At 39.8% G+C, this 14,173-nt stretch overlaps 2 protein-coding genes across 2 annotated transcripts in view; one reads left to right on the top strand and one right to left on the bottom strand.

Annotated features, from left to right (window-relative positions):
* adamts17 (ADAM metallopeptidase with thrombospondin type 1 motif, 17) overlaps positions 1 to 14,173 on the bottom strand; it is a 236,219-nt gene that overhangs the window by 142,159 nt on the left and 79,887 nt on the right. The gene's annotated exons all lie outside the window — the stretch shown is intronic.
* Positions 671 to 6,561, top strand: LOC123985952 (ceramide synthase 2-like). The gene is made up of 3 exons (XM_046073965.1): positions 671 to 970; positions 4,199 to 4,352; positions 6,056 to 6,561. Exons 1-3 carry the CDS (start codon positions 939 to 941, stop codon positions 6,239 to 6,241), a joined length of 372 nt encoding a protein of 123 aa, XP_045929921.1. The 5' UTR covers positions 671 to 938; the 3' UTR covers positions 6,242 to 6,561.

Raw genomic sequence — 14,173 nt, 5'->3', positions numbered from 1 at the left:
AGACTACCAGAAAGGGGAGAAGTTGTGTTAGTAACATGCAATAATGGGATGAGGTTGCATACAGAGGGAGAGAAAGTAGAGGAGAGAGGAGCTCAGTGCATCATGGGAAATCCCCCGGCAGTCTAGGCCTATAGCAGCATAACTAAGGGATGGTTCAGGACTCACCTGAGCCAGCCCTAACTATAAGCTTTGTCAAAGAGGAAAGTCTTAAGCCTACTCTTAAATGTGGAGATGGTGTCTGCCTCCTGAACCCAAACTGGAACCTGGTTCCACAGGAGAGGAGCTTGATAGCTGAACGCTCTGGCTCCTAGTCTACTTTTGGAGACTCTAGGAACCACAAGTAACCCTGCATTCTGAAACATCATTTCACCTACTTATCCTCATGTCAACAAAGTCAAATGATAGATTCATACCTCTGCATAACCATTGAAGCGCATCTACACAATCAGGGAAGACCATGTGACCACAATGTAGGCAGTCATCTAACCCTGTGTTAAAAGTCAATAGATGTGGTTAAGGTAACGGTAGTCATACTGTAGGACAACATACCAGTAGGGTTTGACACATTTATCACCTGCCAATGGCACTGAAGCTTTACTATACATGTTTATGCACATGTCCGTTGTGGCTTGTCAAACCCATCCACCATCTCCACACCATTACTTTCTGCCCCTCTGTAGAACACACAGCTTGCTGCATTGGCACTGAATATTGGACTGGTTTAGATTAAGCCATGATACCATTAATGCTTTGCACTTACCAGTGAGTATGATATTCCGCAGAAAATGCAAGGTAATTCAGTTCAGACTTGCTCTGTGTTTTTGAATGTGGTTGATTAACAATGCAACTCCTGTTTCTTTCAGTCTGCCAAATTATTCAACTATGCCAAATGGGAGAAAACCTGCAAAACTCTTTTTGTTCTGTTTGCCATAGTGTTTATGGTAACACGACTGATCATCTTCCCATTCTGGTGAGCTCATATATGAGGTGTGAGTGTGTGTGTGTGTGTGTGTGTGTGTGTGTGTGTGTGTGTGTGTGAGTGAGTGAGTGAGTGAGTGAGTGAGTGAGTGAGTGAGTGAGTGAGTGAGTGAGTGAGTGAGTGAGTGAGTGAGTGAGTGAGAGAGAGAGAGAGAGAGAGAGAGAGAATCTGCATATTTATGTGTATGCATGAGTATGCTAAATGACAGTAAGCTCTAATAGCAGGGGTATTCAATTAGAAATCAAAGAAGTCCAGTTAAAGAAAAATTTCCCGAAGCAAAGGTCTGGAACATCATAACGACTAACTTGCGTTATCATTCAATTCAATTCAGTTCAATTCAATGTTATTTATATAGTGCCAAATCACAACAGTTATCTCACAGTGCTTTTCATAAAAGAGCAGGTCTACACCGTACTCTGTAATGTTATTTACAGAAGCCCAACAATTCCTACCAAGAGCAGCACTAGGCGACAGAGGCAAGGAAAAAAAATTCAGTGCCATAATGTATAGTTTTATCAACATATGTGTTTAGTCAACAACAGACTGTCAAATTAAATAATATTTCAGTCAGTTTTCACATCAAACTGGAGGGATAATGAATAATAACTACTCTAATAATAAAATCAAAATTTAAGTTAACTAAAATATTTTTAGAAAAAATGAAATACAAAGTGTAGCTTGAAGTGATGAAGTGTAGTCTTAACCAATTTTATAATATACACTCAACACATCATAACAAATGAACAGCTGTAATGCCTCTTCTTCTCTTTTATTCCCTCTTATAAAGCTACCACTCCTACTTTCTCTTGTTCAGTGAGAAACGTGAGCTCTAGTTTGTCCTGCCATCTAGCATTGGAGATCTATGAGATATTATGGTTCTGAACTGCCCGTGGGAGGAATGTACATGTAAAAATCTGTGCATTCTTGATTAAAAGCCATGTGAAATCTCTTTTCCCTCTCGTCTCCTCAATTCGTGTGTGTTTCTAAAACGTCTTAAAATAGAAACGCTCCGTCACGAGGTAGTAAGTCTCAATAATAAATCGGCTGTAGGTCGGCAGTCCGGAGAGGACAGCGGCTGGGTCCAGATCTGGACCACGGTCCTTGCTAAATTTTACTCCACTAAAAGTAGAAGTCTTCAATTTAAATTGCTGCTCGAGTCAAGTACAAAACTACCTGCTTTTAAAAATACCTCAGTAAAAATTACTATTCATATGGTTATGTTTGTCAGGGGTTGCTGAGATGACAAACAGAATTTAAAAATACCAGTTATATATTAGATAATTATTAATAATTCCTCATGCATTAATGTAAAAACACCATTTTACTGTTGTAATTGCTGAGCTAATTTTTAACTATACTGTATTGGAGGGCAAATTCTGATTATTTTCATAATGTATTAATCTGCTGATTATTTTCTCCATTAATTGATTTTCAAAATTCTAAAAATAGTAAGAAATTCTATCACAATTACCCAGACCCCAAAGTGACACGATCACAATGCTTGCTTTGTCTAACCAACAGTACAAAACTCAAACAAATAAGTTTATTAAAAAATCAGCAAATCTGTGAAGGTGGAACCATAAAATATTTTTACATGAAAAATGTCTTAAACTTTAAAAAAGTAATTTCAATGTCAATCTAATAATTGTGTCAGCTGTACTTGTATAAAATGTTGGGTAGTTTAAGTTATGTGACATTAGGCGCGTTTGACTTCATGCCTAGCGCTGACTTAACGTGATGCATGCAGGACTTAACATAAAGCATGCAGTGTTACTGGAGTCACAGATACCACTGATGCTACTGTTACAAATGTTCATGCTTGCGAGGGCGTCACTTTGTGTCAAAAAGTGGTGGGGACATAAAGGCTCAGATTAGGGGTGTGATAATACAAGTGTGTCACAAGACCTGACGATGGTAACAAACTAGATGAGAAGATTTTATTTAGTATTTTGTAGAGACATGAAATGCTGAAATATATGAGTGGGGAAGATTTTGAGCATTAAACACTTAATTTCCTGCATTCTTTTTGAAAGCACCAAATGCTTTCAAAAAGTGATGAGAACAAAATCTGCCGTTTCAAAATGTGGTGGGGACATGTCCCAGCATTCCCAGTGTAAATAACACGTGTGCATGCTTGTGAAATGCCGGAAACTCAATGCTGGCTGTCAGCTCATGATGAATGGGGGCAAAAACAAAAGTGTTGCATTTCTAATTTTGTTCAGTATATTCATTCAGCCAGTGAGCAGTTACCACTGTGTGCCTAATTTGAATGGCTGGAGGGAGTAACTCTGCCACTATAGACAACTCTGAACATGCCAGCACAATACATTCTCACTCTCATCTCGTCACATATGGGCGCTTGGTCAAGACTCCTTATCGTCGCTTTTTAATGCCCTGGGTTACCTCTTTAACGCCACGGTAAAGTTAGCGACAATATACTGGCGAAGTCCAGTTGGACTTTCAAAATAAAACTACTGTTTAACCTTGTTGTAACAGCATGTGGTTTAACATTGTCCCACTGTCACAATTTGGTTAGGTTTAGGTACCAAAACTACTTGGTTAGGTTTAGGAAAAGATCATGGTATGGGTTAAAATGACTAAAATGACTTATGTTGCATAACTAAAAAGAATTAGTGTTGATGTTGATGACTTCCTGCTGTTGCTGCAGCTTACCTTAAAGCATGGAGGTTAGTGTGTCAACATTCAAAACAATCAAAGCTGTTCCCTATCTGAAAGTATTTTTTCGGACACCTTCCTGGGGTGACCTGATGGACTAGGCATTTAAGGTGCTGACCAAGCAATTGCAACGTCCCAGTTCAACTGTTCCTCATTTCTCAAAACTCTCTACTGTCAAGCTCTAATACTGCCAAAAAAGAAAGCAATATATCTGATTATAACACAATACAACTGAATGGCATTGAATGAACACCTCCCTACAAACAGTTTTGAAACAAACTGAACAATAGAATATTCACAAAGATTCATTGCAGACATCCTGGATGAGTCTGCATTAAGCGGAGGTGGATCTAATAAATTGAGTACATATGAGAGGTTATATTCGGTGAAGACATCTTAGCCACATGATAGCACGTGATAAAACTCAGACTATAGGTCTGAGACTAACAACATTTCATTTGTTCAGATAAAACACACAACATAATATAATTATACAGGACTTAGGTTAAGGTGCTGACTTGTTTCTATTCTTCTCTGTTTCAGGCTGATTCACTGTACATGGATCTACCCTGTTCGCCACTACCCCGCCTTCTTTGGCTACTACTTCTTCAACGTGATGCTGGTGGTCCTTCTCTGTTTGCACATATTCTGGGCCTACCTCATTCTCCGCATGATCAGAAAATTTATGTTTGGCACTGTAAGTCTGCTCAATAAGAATCGTCTGTCATCAGCCAATATTCAAACCATTAGTCGACTAGTCATCGTACATGTATGATAGTTATTTATTTATGTATGTTTTGGGGGCATCTGAAAATGATTTGGTCTCCTGGACCCGGTGTGTCTTCGTCGTCCCCAGAGTAACAGTCCTGGTAAGAGCCACTGTTCTGTATTCCCTGTCATCAAACTGGCCTCCGTCGACCACTGGGGCTGTGTTCAGTCGCTCAGCCCTGGTTCTGGTTTCGGATATTGTTTTTTTTTATTTTAATGGCTATTCTTCTTATTGATATTGTTATATTGGTGAGTTGTTGAGTATTTTTGCTGCTCCCTGGCACCATTCCTTGCCCGCTCCGGGTCTGTAAACCTCTTCTTCCCCAAAGTCCAACTCTCCTTTGCCAGTGATGTAAACAAACACCAACACTCCTCCTGGCCAGTCCAGGTAAAGTCAGCCTGTATGACCACTAACTGACATCTGGGGAGGAAATAGAAGGCTAATAGTAAAATGACTGTCGGAACTTCCTGCTTCAGCTTGGACCTACCATTCTTCCTGTAGTTACCAACATTTCAGGTGGTTTCAGTTTTGGTTTTGAGACTGTCTACACCTAAAACAATATGAGTCGTCTTTTCAAATTCCTGAAGCAACCTGTGTTTAAGTTCACCTGACAAGTTTCCCTCATGGCAGCGTAAACGTCTTGACTGTCAGGAGTCACAGGGGATGTAATGTGACATTAAGGGTCAACAAAGTATGTGACTCTATCATGGGACACTTTACACTGTTTCCCATTATCTACAGCACTCAACATTAGTCATCATTAACCTAGTAGGTTTTGTTCCTAAACTAACTTTAACGAAAGTGTTGAAAGATTACATTTTAGAAGGTACTGACTAACAGTGTTGTCCTACTGATACAGGAAAACGCCAATACAGGTTGTTTTGGGAGGCAACGATGTTCTCGTTTAGTTTGGAGGACTTGTTGTCAGCTTTCTCCTCTAAATAAAAAGGTTTAGATAATCGGGATAATGATGGGAACTACGTCTCTTAGAGGGGAGTCAGGTCTTGCTGAGCTGATTTTTATTAGACAGTCCCTTTTAGTACTGATCATCATTTAGCAGTCGTTGGTGATTTTATATCATTGTATCCATCTGTATGCAGTGCTCAGGTTGCAAATCTGCTTTCTGGTGGACGTTGTGTTCGCTTTGCCCTAGGCTGCTGGCTCTACCAGCTGCTTGTGGTATTTGTTCCCTCTCCCAACTTATTTTGAAAGCATTTTACCAGATATAGCACGTGGCTTAAAAGTAAATGTAAATGCTCCGTACTTGTATAGCGCCTTTCTAGTCTTTTCGACTACTCAAAGCGCTTTTACACTACATCTGCATTCACCAGTCACACACATTCATACACTGAGCCTAAGTGCTCAAACGGAAACTAACATTCACACTCACTCATACACTGGCGGAACAGCCGCCAGGGGCAAATCGGGGTTCAGTATCTTGCCCAAGGACACTTCGACACGCAACCAGGGGGAGCCAGGGATTGAACCGCCTACCTTCCGATTAACGGCCAACCCGCTCTACCTCCTGAGCCACAGCCGCCCCAGTAACTGTAAAGTCAATGAGTCATCAATCAAAATTGCTTTGAAAAATTCTCTACATCTACTGTATATTTCTCTTACTTAAACCACAGCTGACCAGAGATGAGAGAAGTGACAATGAAGAGGAAGTGGAGGAAGAAAGCAGCCTGACAGAGGACGAAGCTGAGGAGCAGCACAAACTTGGCAATGGATCGGCAGTTGATGAGAAGGACAAGAACGGCTGTTTTGGATGCTTGTCTCCACCAGAGAACATCTGCCGGTCAAAGACTGTGTACTGATTCACCCTTAGGATAATCATTAGAGTCAAAGATGTAAGAAATATAACAATGGTTAAAATATTTTCATCCAATAGGAACCAAAAATATAAGAGAAACGTGATTTATTCCTCCAGATGCTGTAACACGACCTAGCCTTGCTGTTCTCACAGTGCTTTGAACTGCACAGGCAGAGAGCAAGAGGCTCTGTTCCTCCCCACAGTGTTGTCACAGGTCAAAAGAGAGCAGCACGCAAGCAAACCCCACTGTGTGCTTATTGTCCTATATAATTTGTTCTGTCTTGTTTGTGAAGAGCAAAGCTGGTGCGCTGTGGAACATGAATTGCTTATTTAAGGCCACAGGGGGGATGATTGGGATCTAGTATTCATAGATGTCTCCAGATAATTGTGGGCTTGGTGGGGTGTGGTTAGATGGGTGGGAGTGCTATTTACAGCAACAAATGAAATCATATGAGATACGAGCGCACAGAACAGTAGAGTAAAAGCATTCTTGCGAGTGGGAATTTCTGCTCCACATGCACAGGGCTATGACGAGCACTTGCTCGACCCTCCCTACACACTAGTAGCTGCTCAATACTCGCACACTTGTAAAGTTGACTTTTGAGACTTTGGAGATAGTGATGGAATAGACAGCAAGGCTTCTGGATTCATTACAGAAGTGACTAAAAAGTGTGTGAAACTGTGGCAAAATATAGCTGGTGTCAAGAAATGAAACAGCCGCCTCACTAACGGTTAAAGCCGTAGAATGGAAAACTGTATTTTCCTTGGCATGAATAAGAGTTAAGTACGTGGAACTGACATACCGTGAGCCTCAATCAACATTGTTTTTTCCTTGATATGTAAATCTTGCGCATATAAAGGATTCTGGAAAAACGGGAGTATGCCAATAATCACTAGATGTGATTTCTGGGATCATTTAAAGATTCAGTGTGTAGGTTTTAGTGGCATCTAGTGATGAGGGTTGCGAAGGAAAATCTATGGTGGCTGACGCGCTCTGTCGATTTTTGTGCTAAATAATACGTGTGGTCCTCTATTTGTCCAAATTTCTCTTCTTTTCTTACTGCTTGAAACATGGCGGCATAACATGGCGAGGTCCATGTAAGAGGACCCACGGTGTACAGTATGTAGCTAGAAATGGTTCATTCTAGGATAAAACATTATGTTAGGTTCATTATGTAAGGTCTATGTAAAGTCAAAATTGACATATACCAACCCACGTTCCAGAGAAGTGGTCATTCCATCACTGAGCTAGAACTGGTGGTTGCTCAGTACGTCTCGCAGAAAGTGCTTTTACGGTTATGAAGGAAAGGTAAATATTTTCTGGTTTTCCCTCTTAAGTTCTCTGACTGCTCTGTCTCAGCTCTGTGATTTAAGAAGTTTCCTAATTAATAGATAGCTTTACTTGTTGCTAACACTACAGTAACTGCTAGCTGTTGCTAATTGTAGCTGCTGCTAATGGTAGCTGCTGTTATCAGCTGGCCCTGAACTAGCGGTTCAAAGCATCTGTACTAATGTTAGAGGCCTAAATGCCACACATACCAGAGCACCAAGCTTCCAATCCAGCCAGAATCAGCAATAGGACCGCTAGCTGCATGACAAACTGATGAGCTAGCAGCAGCTGATGATAGTAGTAGTTAGCAGCTAAAGTAACTGGTAACATACAAACTCCGTAAATCACCAAAAGTGGAGGCAGAGCAGAGTACATCAGAGGGAAAACCTTGACTCAGCACTATGCAGCCAAGTCCCACCCCTCTGCTGTGCTCTGGTAAGTTGGCCTTTAGGGATGGGGCCTCAACAGAGTGTTCCGACACAAGGTGAAAAGAGGTAATGAAGCAGTAAAGAGTATGAGAAAAATAATGTGTTCTTTAAACATTAAAGCATGTAAACAATTTCTAGGTAAAACCCTAAACACAAGTATGAACCTTTTATTTTGTATTTTATTTGCTTCAGTTCTTGAACTCACCCTGCCTATATCTGGGACAGGTGTCTATAAGGCACTGCCTTTAATTCCTTTTGCACAAAACTCTTGCTCAGGAAATTGACTGAATTGTCTTTGTAAAATTAACTTCACGGATGAATTGTGGAGAATCTAACTGATCTAAAGTTGTGTAGCATGTCCATATTGACAAAAGTTTATACATTTGTATATGTGTGATTAAAGCAGCTTTGCTCAAGTGGGCGACCCAGTGGGCTTTAAGAGGTTTTATACATTCAAAGAATTTATATAAAAACCCGATCAGGCATCTAATTGAGACAAGGCAAGTAAAAGGGACATGCGTCTAATTGAAACTAAGCTTTTAATTGAAGTTTTACAGTACTCCAACACTAGGAATTTTGATAACGTGGGCTGTCAATATTTTAACCTACATTACAAACTATGACACAAAGCTGCACAAATGAGAGTGTCGCTTGAGACATGTTCGACACGCTTGCTTACGTCTAGACATGGGGTGGTTGGGAATGATTGAAATGTCTTTTTACCGCAAGTGTTGCAAAATAGGAACATTTCCAGTTATACAGTGATCTGCAACTTAAAAAGAATGTGGGACAGGGGCATAGGGTGGAACCATGGATTCGATAAGACACGTGCGTTTGAATTCTGCTAATCGGATCCTAACTTTTTGCATATTTCAGTGGCGCATTCTATTGAACAGTGAACATTTACCTGATACCTTTTACCTGTTACCTGTTGTTTGTTATGAAGTACATCAATATAGCATGTGAGAAGAGACTACTTCTGTTTCTATTTCTGGACCATCGCAGACCGCAGCAAATGTTCCAAAGTTTGGCTTAGCTTCACTGAAAAAAAAAGAACGACAACAAAATGCAACACCTGCAGTAAGGAGATTTGGTGCGAGGGAGGAAGCAGCTCCAACATCACGAAGAATTTACTTCAAAAGGGTGTGAATCTGAAGGAATGCACTGTGTTTAATGTGTTGCACTCTTACAACCCCATAGGGGCACTAAGTAGGGGGGCCTATGGCCCCTTGGAACCCCAACTTCTGGCACCCTTGATAGACAGTGACTAATGTCTCCATTTCTGCAGGTGGTGCAGAAATTCTGTTGTTCTTCAGATTCTGTTCTGTGCGCTCATTTTTATGTGTGCTGGTTTTGAGACTAATAAACGCCATAACTTTCCCCCTGTCCTCCCAACACATTTCGGCAACAAAATTAAAGAATCACAATCAAAAATAAATAAATAAATGAGAAGACCAGATTCAAAGAACGGTCCAATTTTGTTTTTTTGCAAATTCCTATTTTAATTTTTCCTTTTCTAATTAAAGAATGGAGAAAGGCAGACAGGTGTTGACTCTGACTTTTCATGCGTCGGAGCGCTAGAGAACATCCACTAAACTAAAATACATTATGTTCTAGTATATCAAGTTTAGACTACACCATGAAGATTTCATGTTAACCAAATGATGATTGTCACACAAGGCTTACTTCCTGCTGTCAGTAGGTGGCGTAATTAATATAATTAACTTGGCATGTAGATGTCCTTAAGCAGGGACGATAATCAAACATGGGGGAAATTTGGGGCAGATTGGACAATGTACACTCAAGTTACAACAACTTCCTGTTTCATGGCGATTGATGTGTCCCCACAGTAACAGCATTGGTAAAGGTCTTAAGACATTTATCCCAATTGCACTGCACAAATTTGAAACTGATGCAATTAATTAGGTAGGAGTTTCTAGCTAAAGTACGGAGCCTGTCAATGTTGAAAAATGTCTTAAAATTGCATATTCCATTCAAAATGGCAGACTTCCTGTTGGATTTAGGGTATGATTCCAAGAGCCTTTTTTAATAAATAAAATAAAACTTCTGCCACAAAACATCTAGGTCTAGGTGAAATGTAACATGGGGGCACATATTTAAAAATTTTTGTAGTGGTCACTATGGGAAATGTGTGCAAAGTTTCATAGTTTTTGGGTACTTTTAGCTCTTCAAAAATGCATTCACTGGGGGGAAGTAATTATCCTAGCAGAACCAGGCGGTTCGCTGGCCCTGAATATATCAACATAAAAGCCAAGAGGATAGAATGGCCATTCTATCAAAGTGTAACATTATGCAAGCGCAGAATCAGGATAAATAAATAAATGCATACATTAGCTGAACATCACAGATCTATAGTAATAAGTCTTACTATACAGTCACTAGAGTATTTGCGATTTCCAAATACAAGGCACAAATATATGAGGAGGTTCATCACTATGATTAGTGAACACACTATGTTGTGATTTTTTATTACAGGGAACTACTGAGCGGGTTATGTTTGCTGACAATATTATCGCATTCTCGGATCAGTCCCTGGGAGTCAAACATTGCAGTAACATTTAAGAAAAAGTTGAGGAGCCAGTGAGTATCATGAAGCAATAAAATTTTGTGGTGTTATGGGATAAGCATTCATCCTTTATGTTTCTTTTAGCCCACAGCAAATGTAGGTCCAGGATGTTGTAATGAAGTGTCACAATTTTGACATGTAGCAATCATTCTCAAACACTGAATTGTTTGTGTCATTTCATGCTACAGAAATAAAATATTGAAAAATTTTTTAAAAAGTATGTTGTACAGTTATTTTTATGGATGACTCATCCATTCTGCCATTTTTGCCGATTCAGTTTCTGTATTTTAACACACTCCTCTTAGAGACTTAATCCAATCGACTTTTTTGCTGTGCATTCTAAAGGCATTGATGATAAAACAGTTGGGCTATCTGTGAGTTTTCATTGATGGCGGTGTCTGTGGCATGACATCAAAAAAAGATGATTCGCCATAAAACAGGAAGTTGTTATAACTGCAGTGTACTTGCTCAGATCTGTACCAAATTTCACATGTTTGATAGTGTCACACCCTTAAGACAACTACAGGCCAATACTCATTCATTGTCATTGACAAAACTGATTTTATTTACATATATTTACACTTCATGTACTGGTATGCAACATATAATGCGCAGGTTTTATCTAGCACCACCTAGGGGACACAGTAAGTGATATTTAACTCCTTCGTGACCAGTCTAAAACACTCAATAATTCAGAGCCGCGTCTCCCGACCTCTGGCCACCGGGCCTTGGCACGCCCCGACACGGGTCACATCGCAAGGGCCCGCCCAACGCTGCTTGCAGCTTTAATTATTGTTATTATTATTATTAAGGTAAATGATAATGTAAATAATAGAATAATTCAGTTTAATGGGCAATACAAAACAACTGAACTGATCCTTAACAAACCAGAGGTAGATACTAAAAAGGACATTCAGTATTGCACTTCCATGAACCTGGGTTACTCACATGAGCCAGGTTTTCAAATTGTCAAGGTTCTGAGGGCATGGGCGTAAATTTCATCTAACAGTTGGGGGGGACATTAAAGAGCAATTTTTGAATGGGACATAAATAATACAGCCAAATATGTACTTGTATAGGATATGTGTACACAGAGGAAAGTCTTACTACTACTACTTACTACTTTTCTGGCCAACGACACCAAAGCAATAGTTGTGTAAATATGACTTAGGTTCATAGGTTCACCACGTGGTCATATTATATTAATAATCTTGCGTCCTCTTTTATGTTTCTTCTGAGACAGAGGACATCTCTAAACTAGAATGGGCATTCACTAAAGTATATGTGTGTGAGAGCTGTCAGCTGTTAGCTGTGACTGCTAATGCTGCTGCTGCAAAGTACTGCTCCATCAGCAATTCAAAATCCTTTAACGCTGCCTACAGGTAAAAGAATCACATGCCACAGACTAATTCAGTTAAATATTAAAGCAGCAATCAGCATTCAACGGGCCCTCGCATGTGAAGTGCATCAGATAGTGTTGCTCTGAATTGTCACGCACTTTGGACGCTGCACGAAATACTTAAAAGTCACTTCCTGTGTCCTCTATGTGGTGCACACAGTAACTATATGCTATGTCCCAGTACATAAAGTGTGGAACACATTGGCCCTCATTTATGAAAAGTGCGTACACCAAATTTCCAGCGTACACCTGCCGTATACCCAAAACCACAGTGACTTTGAGATTTATCAATATGGACGTTGGCGTACAGCATGCTCAAATCCTACCTCAGCTCAGGAGGTGGTGTACATGTACGCAAGTTTTGAGTTAGTGCGGAAATGCACAGAAAAACAATTCCTAACACCACAAAACGCACTGACAAACTAAAAGATATGATATATTATGTCCACTGTAAAAAAACAACATAGTAATTATAAACTTCCATGTTTATTTTTGTGCAACGTGGACTTCAATGTTTAATTTGTGTGACTTTACCAAAGCATTTGATTTGTAGGCATATGTATTCCTTCATTTGTAGTTTATTTGGGGTTGCTTTTATTTCAGTGTATATCCAAACAAAAATAGGCTGTGACACAAATAAAAGTTGCAGGTCAAACTGACTATATTAGTGCCCAAAAACAGAAAAATGCACGCTGCAGATTCACGGAACCAGCCACAAGTCAAATGTGCATTCAAAATGCCATCCAAGGCAGTGTTTTGCTTTTCTCGACATTTTGAAGAGAATAATAATATGTTTCTAAAGCAACATAAGATTGGTTTGTCTATGTTTTTCTTGCTCAGCGTTTGACTAATATCTTGCATTAAACAAAATGTAAGCATCATCCCTTGATGTTGCAATAGTAGGAATTGTAGCCACTTCAACACAAAAACTATAACTGCACTTAAACAGAATGATGGATGACAATCTGTACTCAGGCCTCAGCTATACCCACGGACTGGGTTCAGTAATGAAAGGCTTCCAATGAACAAAAAATAATTCAGACTGACAAAATAAAAATGACATTCTTCTTCTTTTAAATAATAAAAATAATAATAATAAAAATAATAATAACGACATTCTTCTTCTAAATTGCTTTGAGTGGTCGAAAAAGACTAGAAAGGCGCTATACAAGTATGGAGCATTTACATTTACATTTAAATAACAATATGCGTCATTAATAATAAAAATCATAATAATAATAATAAGAATATTACAAATTGTCATGCAATTATTAATGTGATCCGGTGGGCCTCCCCCAGTCTGACTCTGGCTCCTCTTCAGAGCCGAGACGTGCCTCTTTGTGACGATCTTTGTACCGGACCACTTTTTTTTCATCTACAGTAAAGAAAACGCATGCTTAACTTGATAAATATATTAAGCAATAAAACATTCTTACCTCTGCTGGAGTGCGCTTCTCAACCCCCACGCTATTAACAGAAGTCATAATTTGGGTCCATATTTTGTTTTTGTGGGCGCCTTTAATCCCACTTTTTAAACTCCCAAATAAAACAATTTTATTTCTTTCCACTTCCCTGGTGATGGTCTCGATCTCCTCGTCGGAGAAGTTCCTCTTCTTTGCCGTCTTCCGTGTGTCCATGACGTAAAATGAGGGCGTGGGGGAAGCGGAAACTTGAATATATAGGGATGTGTTATTCTAATGACGATCGTTTTCAGCCGCGGCATTTATTGCGTACACCTGGATTTCAAAGGTACGCGCAGCTTCATAAATCACGCGGTGAGAGGAGTGTAAGCATAATCTTATGCCAACATATACACCCGTTTCTATGCAAGAATGATAAATGAGGGCCATTGAGAAAATGTCTTTTAATTGCGTGATGAGTGACACAAAGGGCTTACTTACCAGTAGGTGGCACTATGACTATAACTGAATTTTGCCCAATGTCAGCTGGGATTGGCTCCCCCCCGACCCCCACCCCTCCCGCGACCCTGTACACAGGATAAGCGGTTGACGATGGATGGATGGATGGATGGATGTGTTGGGGGTGAGACCATTATCAATCACATAAAGTTTGGTGCAGATGTGAGCATGTACACTTAAGTTATAACAACTTCCTGTTTCGTGGTGAATCGTTGATATTCCACTCCATTCCACAGGCGACCAAAACTCCATTTGTACAATGTGTAATCATCG

Source organism: Micropterus dolomieu, linkage group LG17, assembly GCF_021292245.1.
Source record: "Micropterus dolomieu isolate WLL.071019.BEF.003 ecotype Adirondacks linkage group LG17, ASM2129224v1, whole genome shotgun sequence".
In the NCBI taxonomy this organism is placed as follows: domain Eukaryota; kingdom Metazoa; phylum Chordata; class Actinopteri; order Centrarchiformes; family Centrarchidae; genus Micropterus; species Micropterus dolomieu.
This window is presented reverse-complemented; position numbering and strand designations above follow the sequence as displayed.

Bases quoted from the DNA above. Each gene is read 5' to 3' on its own strand.
- LOC123985952 (XM_046073965.1), top strand. From the start codon at position 939: ATGGTAACACGACTGATCATCTTCCCATTCTG. The intron at 971-4,198 runs GTGAGCTCATAT...TCTCTGTTTCAG, and splicing joins CTGATCATCTTCCCATTCTG to GCTGATTCACTGTACATGGA. The intron at 4,353-6,055 runs GTAAGTCTGCTC...CTTAAACCACAG, and splicing joins GAAAATTTATGTTTGGCACT to CTGACCAGAGATGAGAGAAG.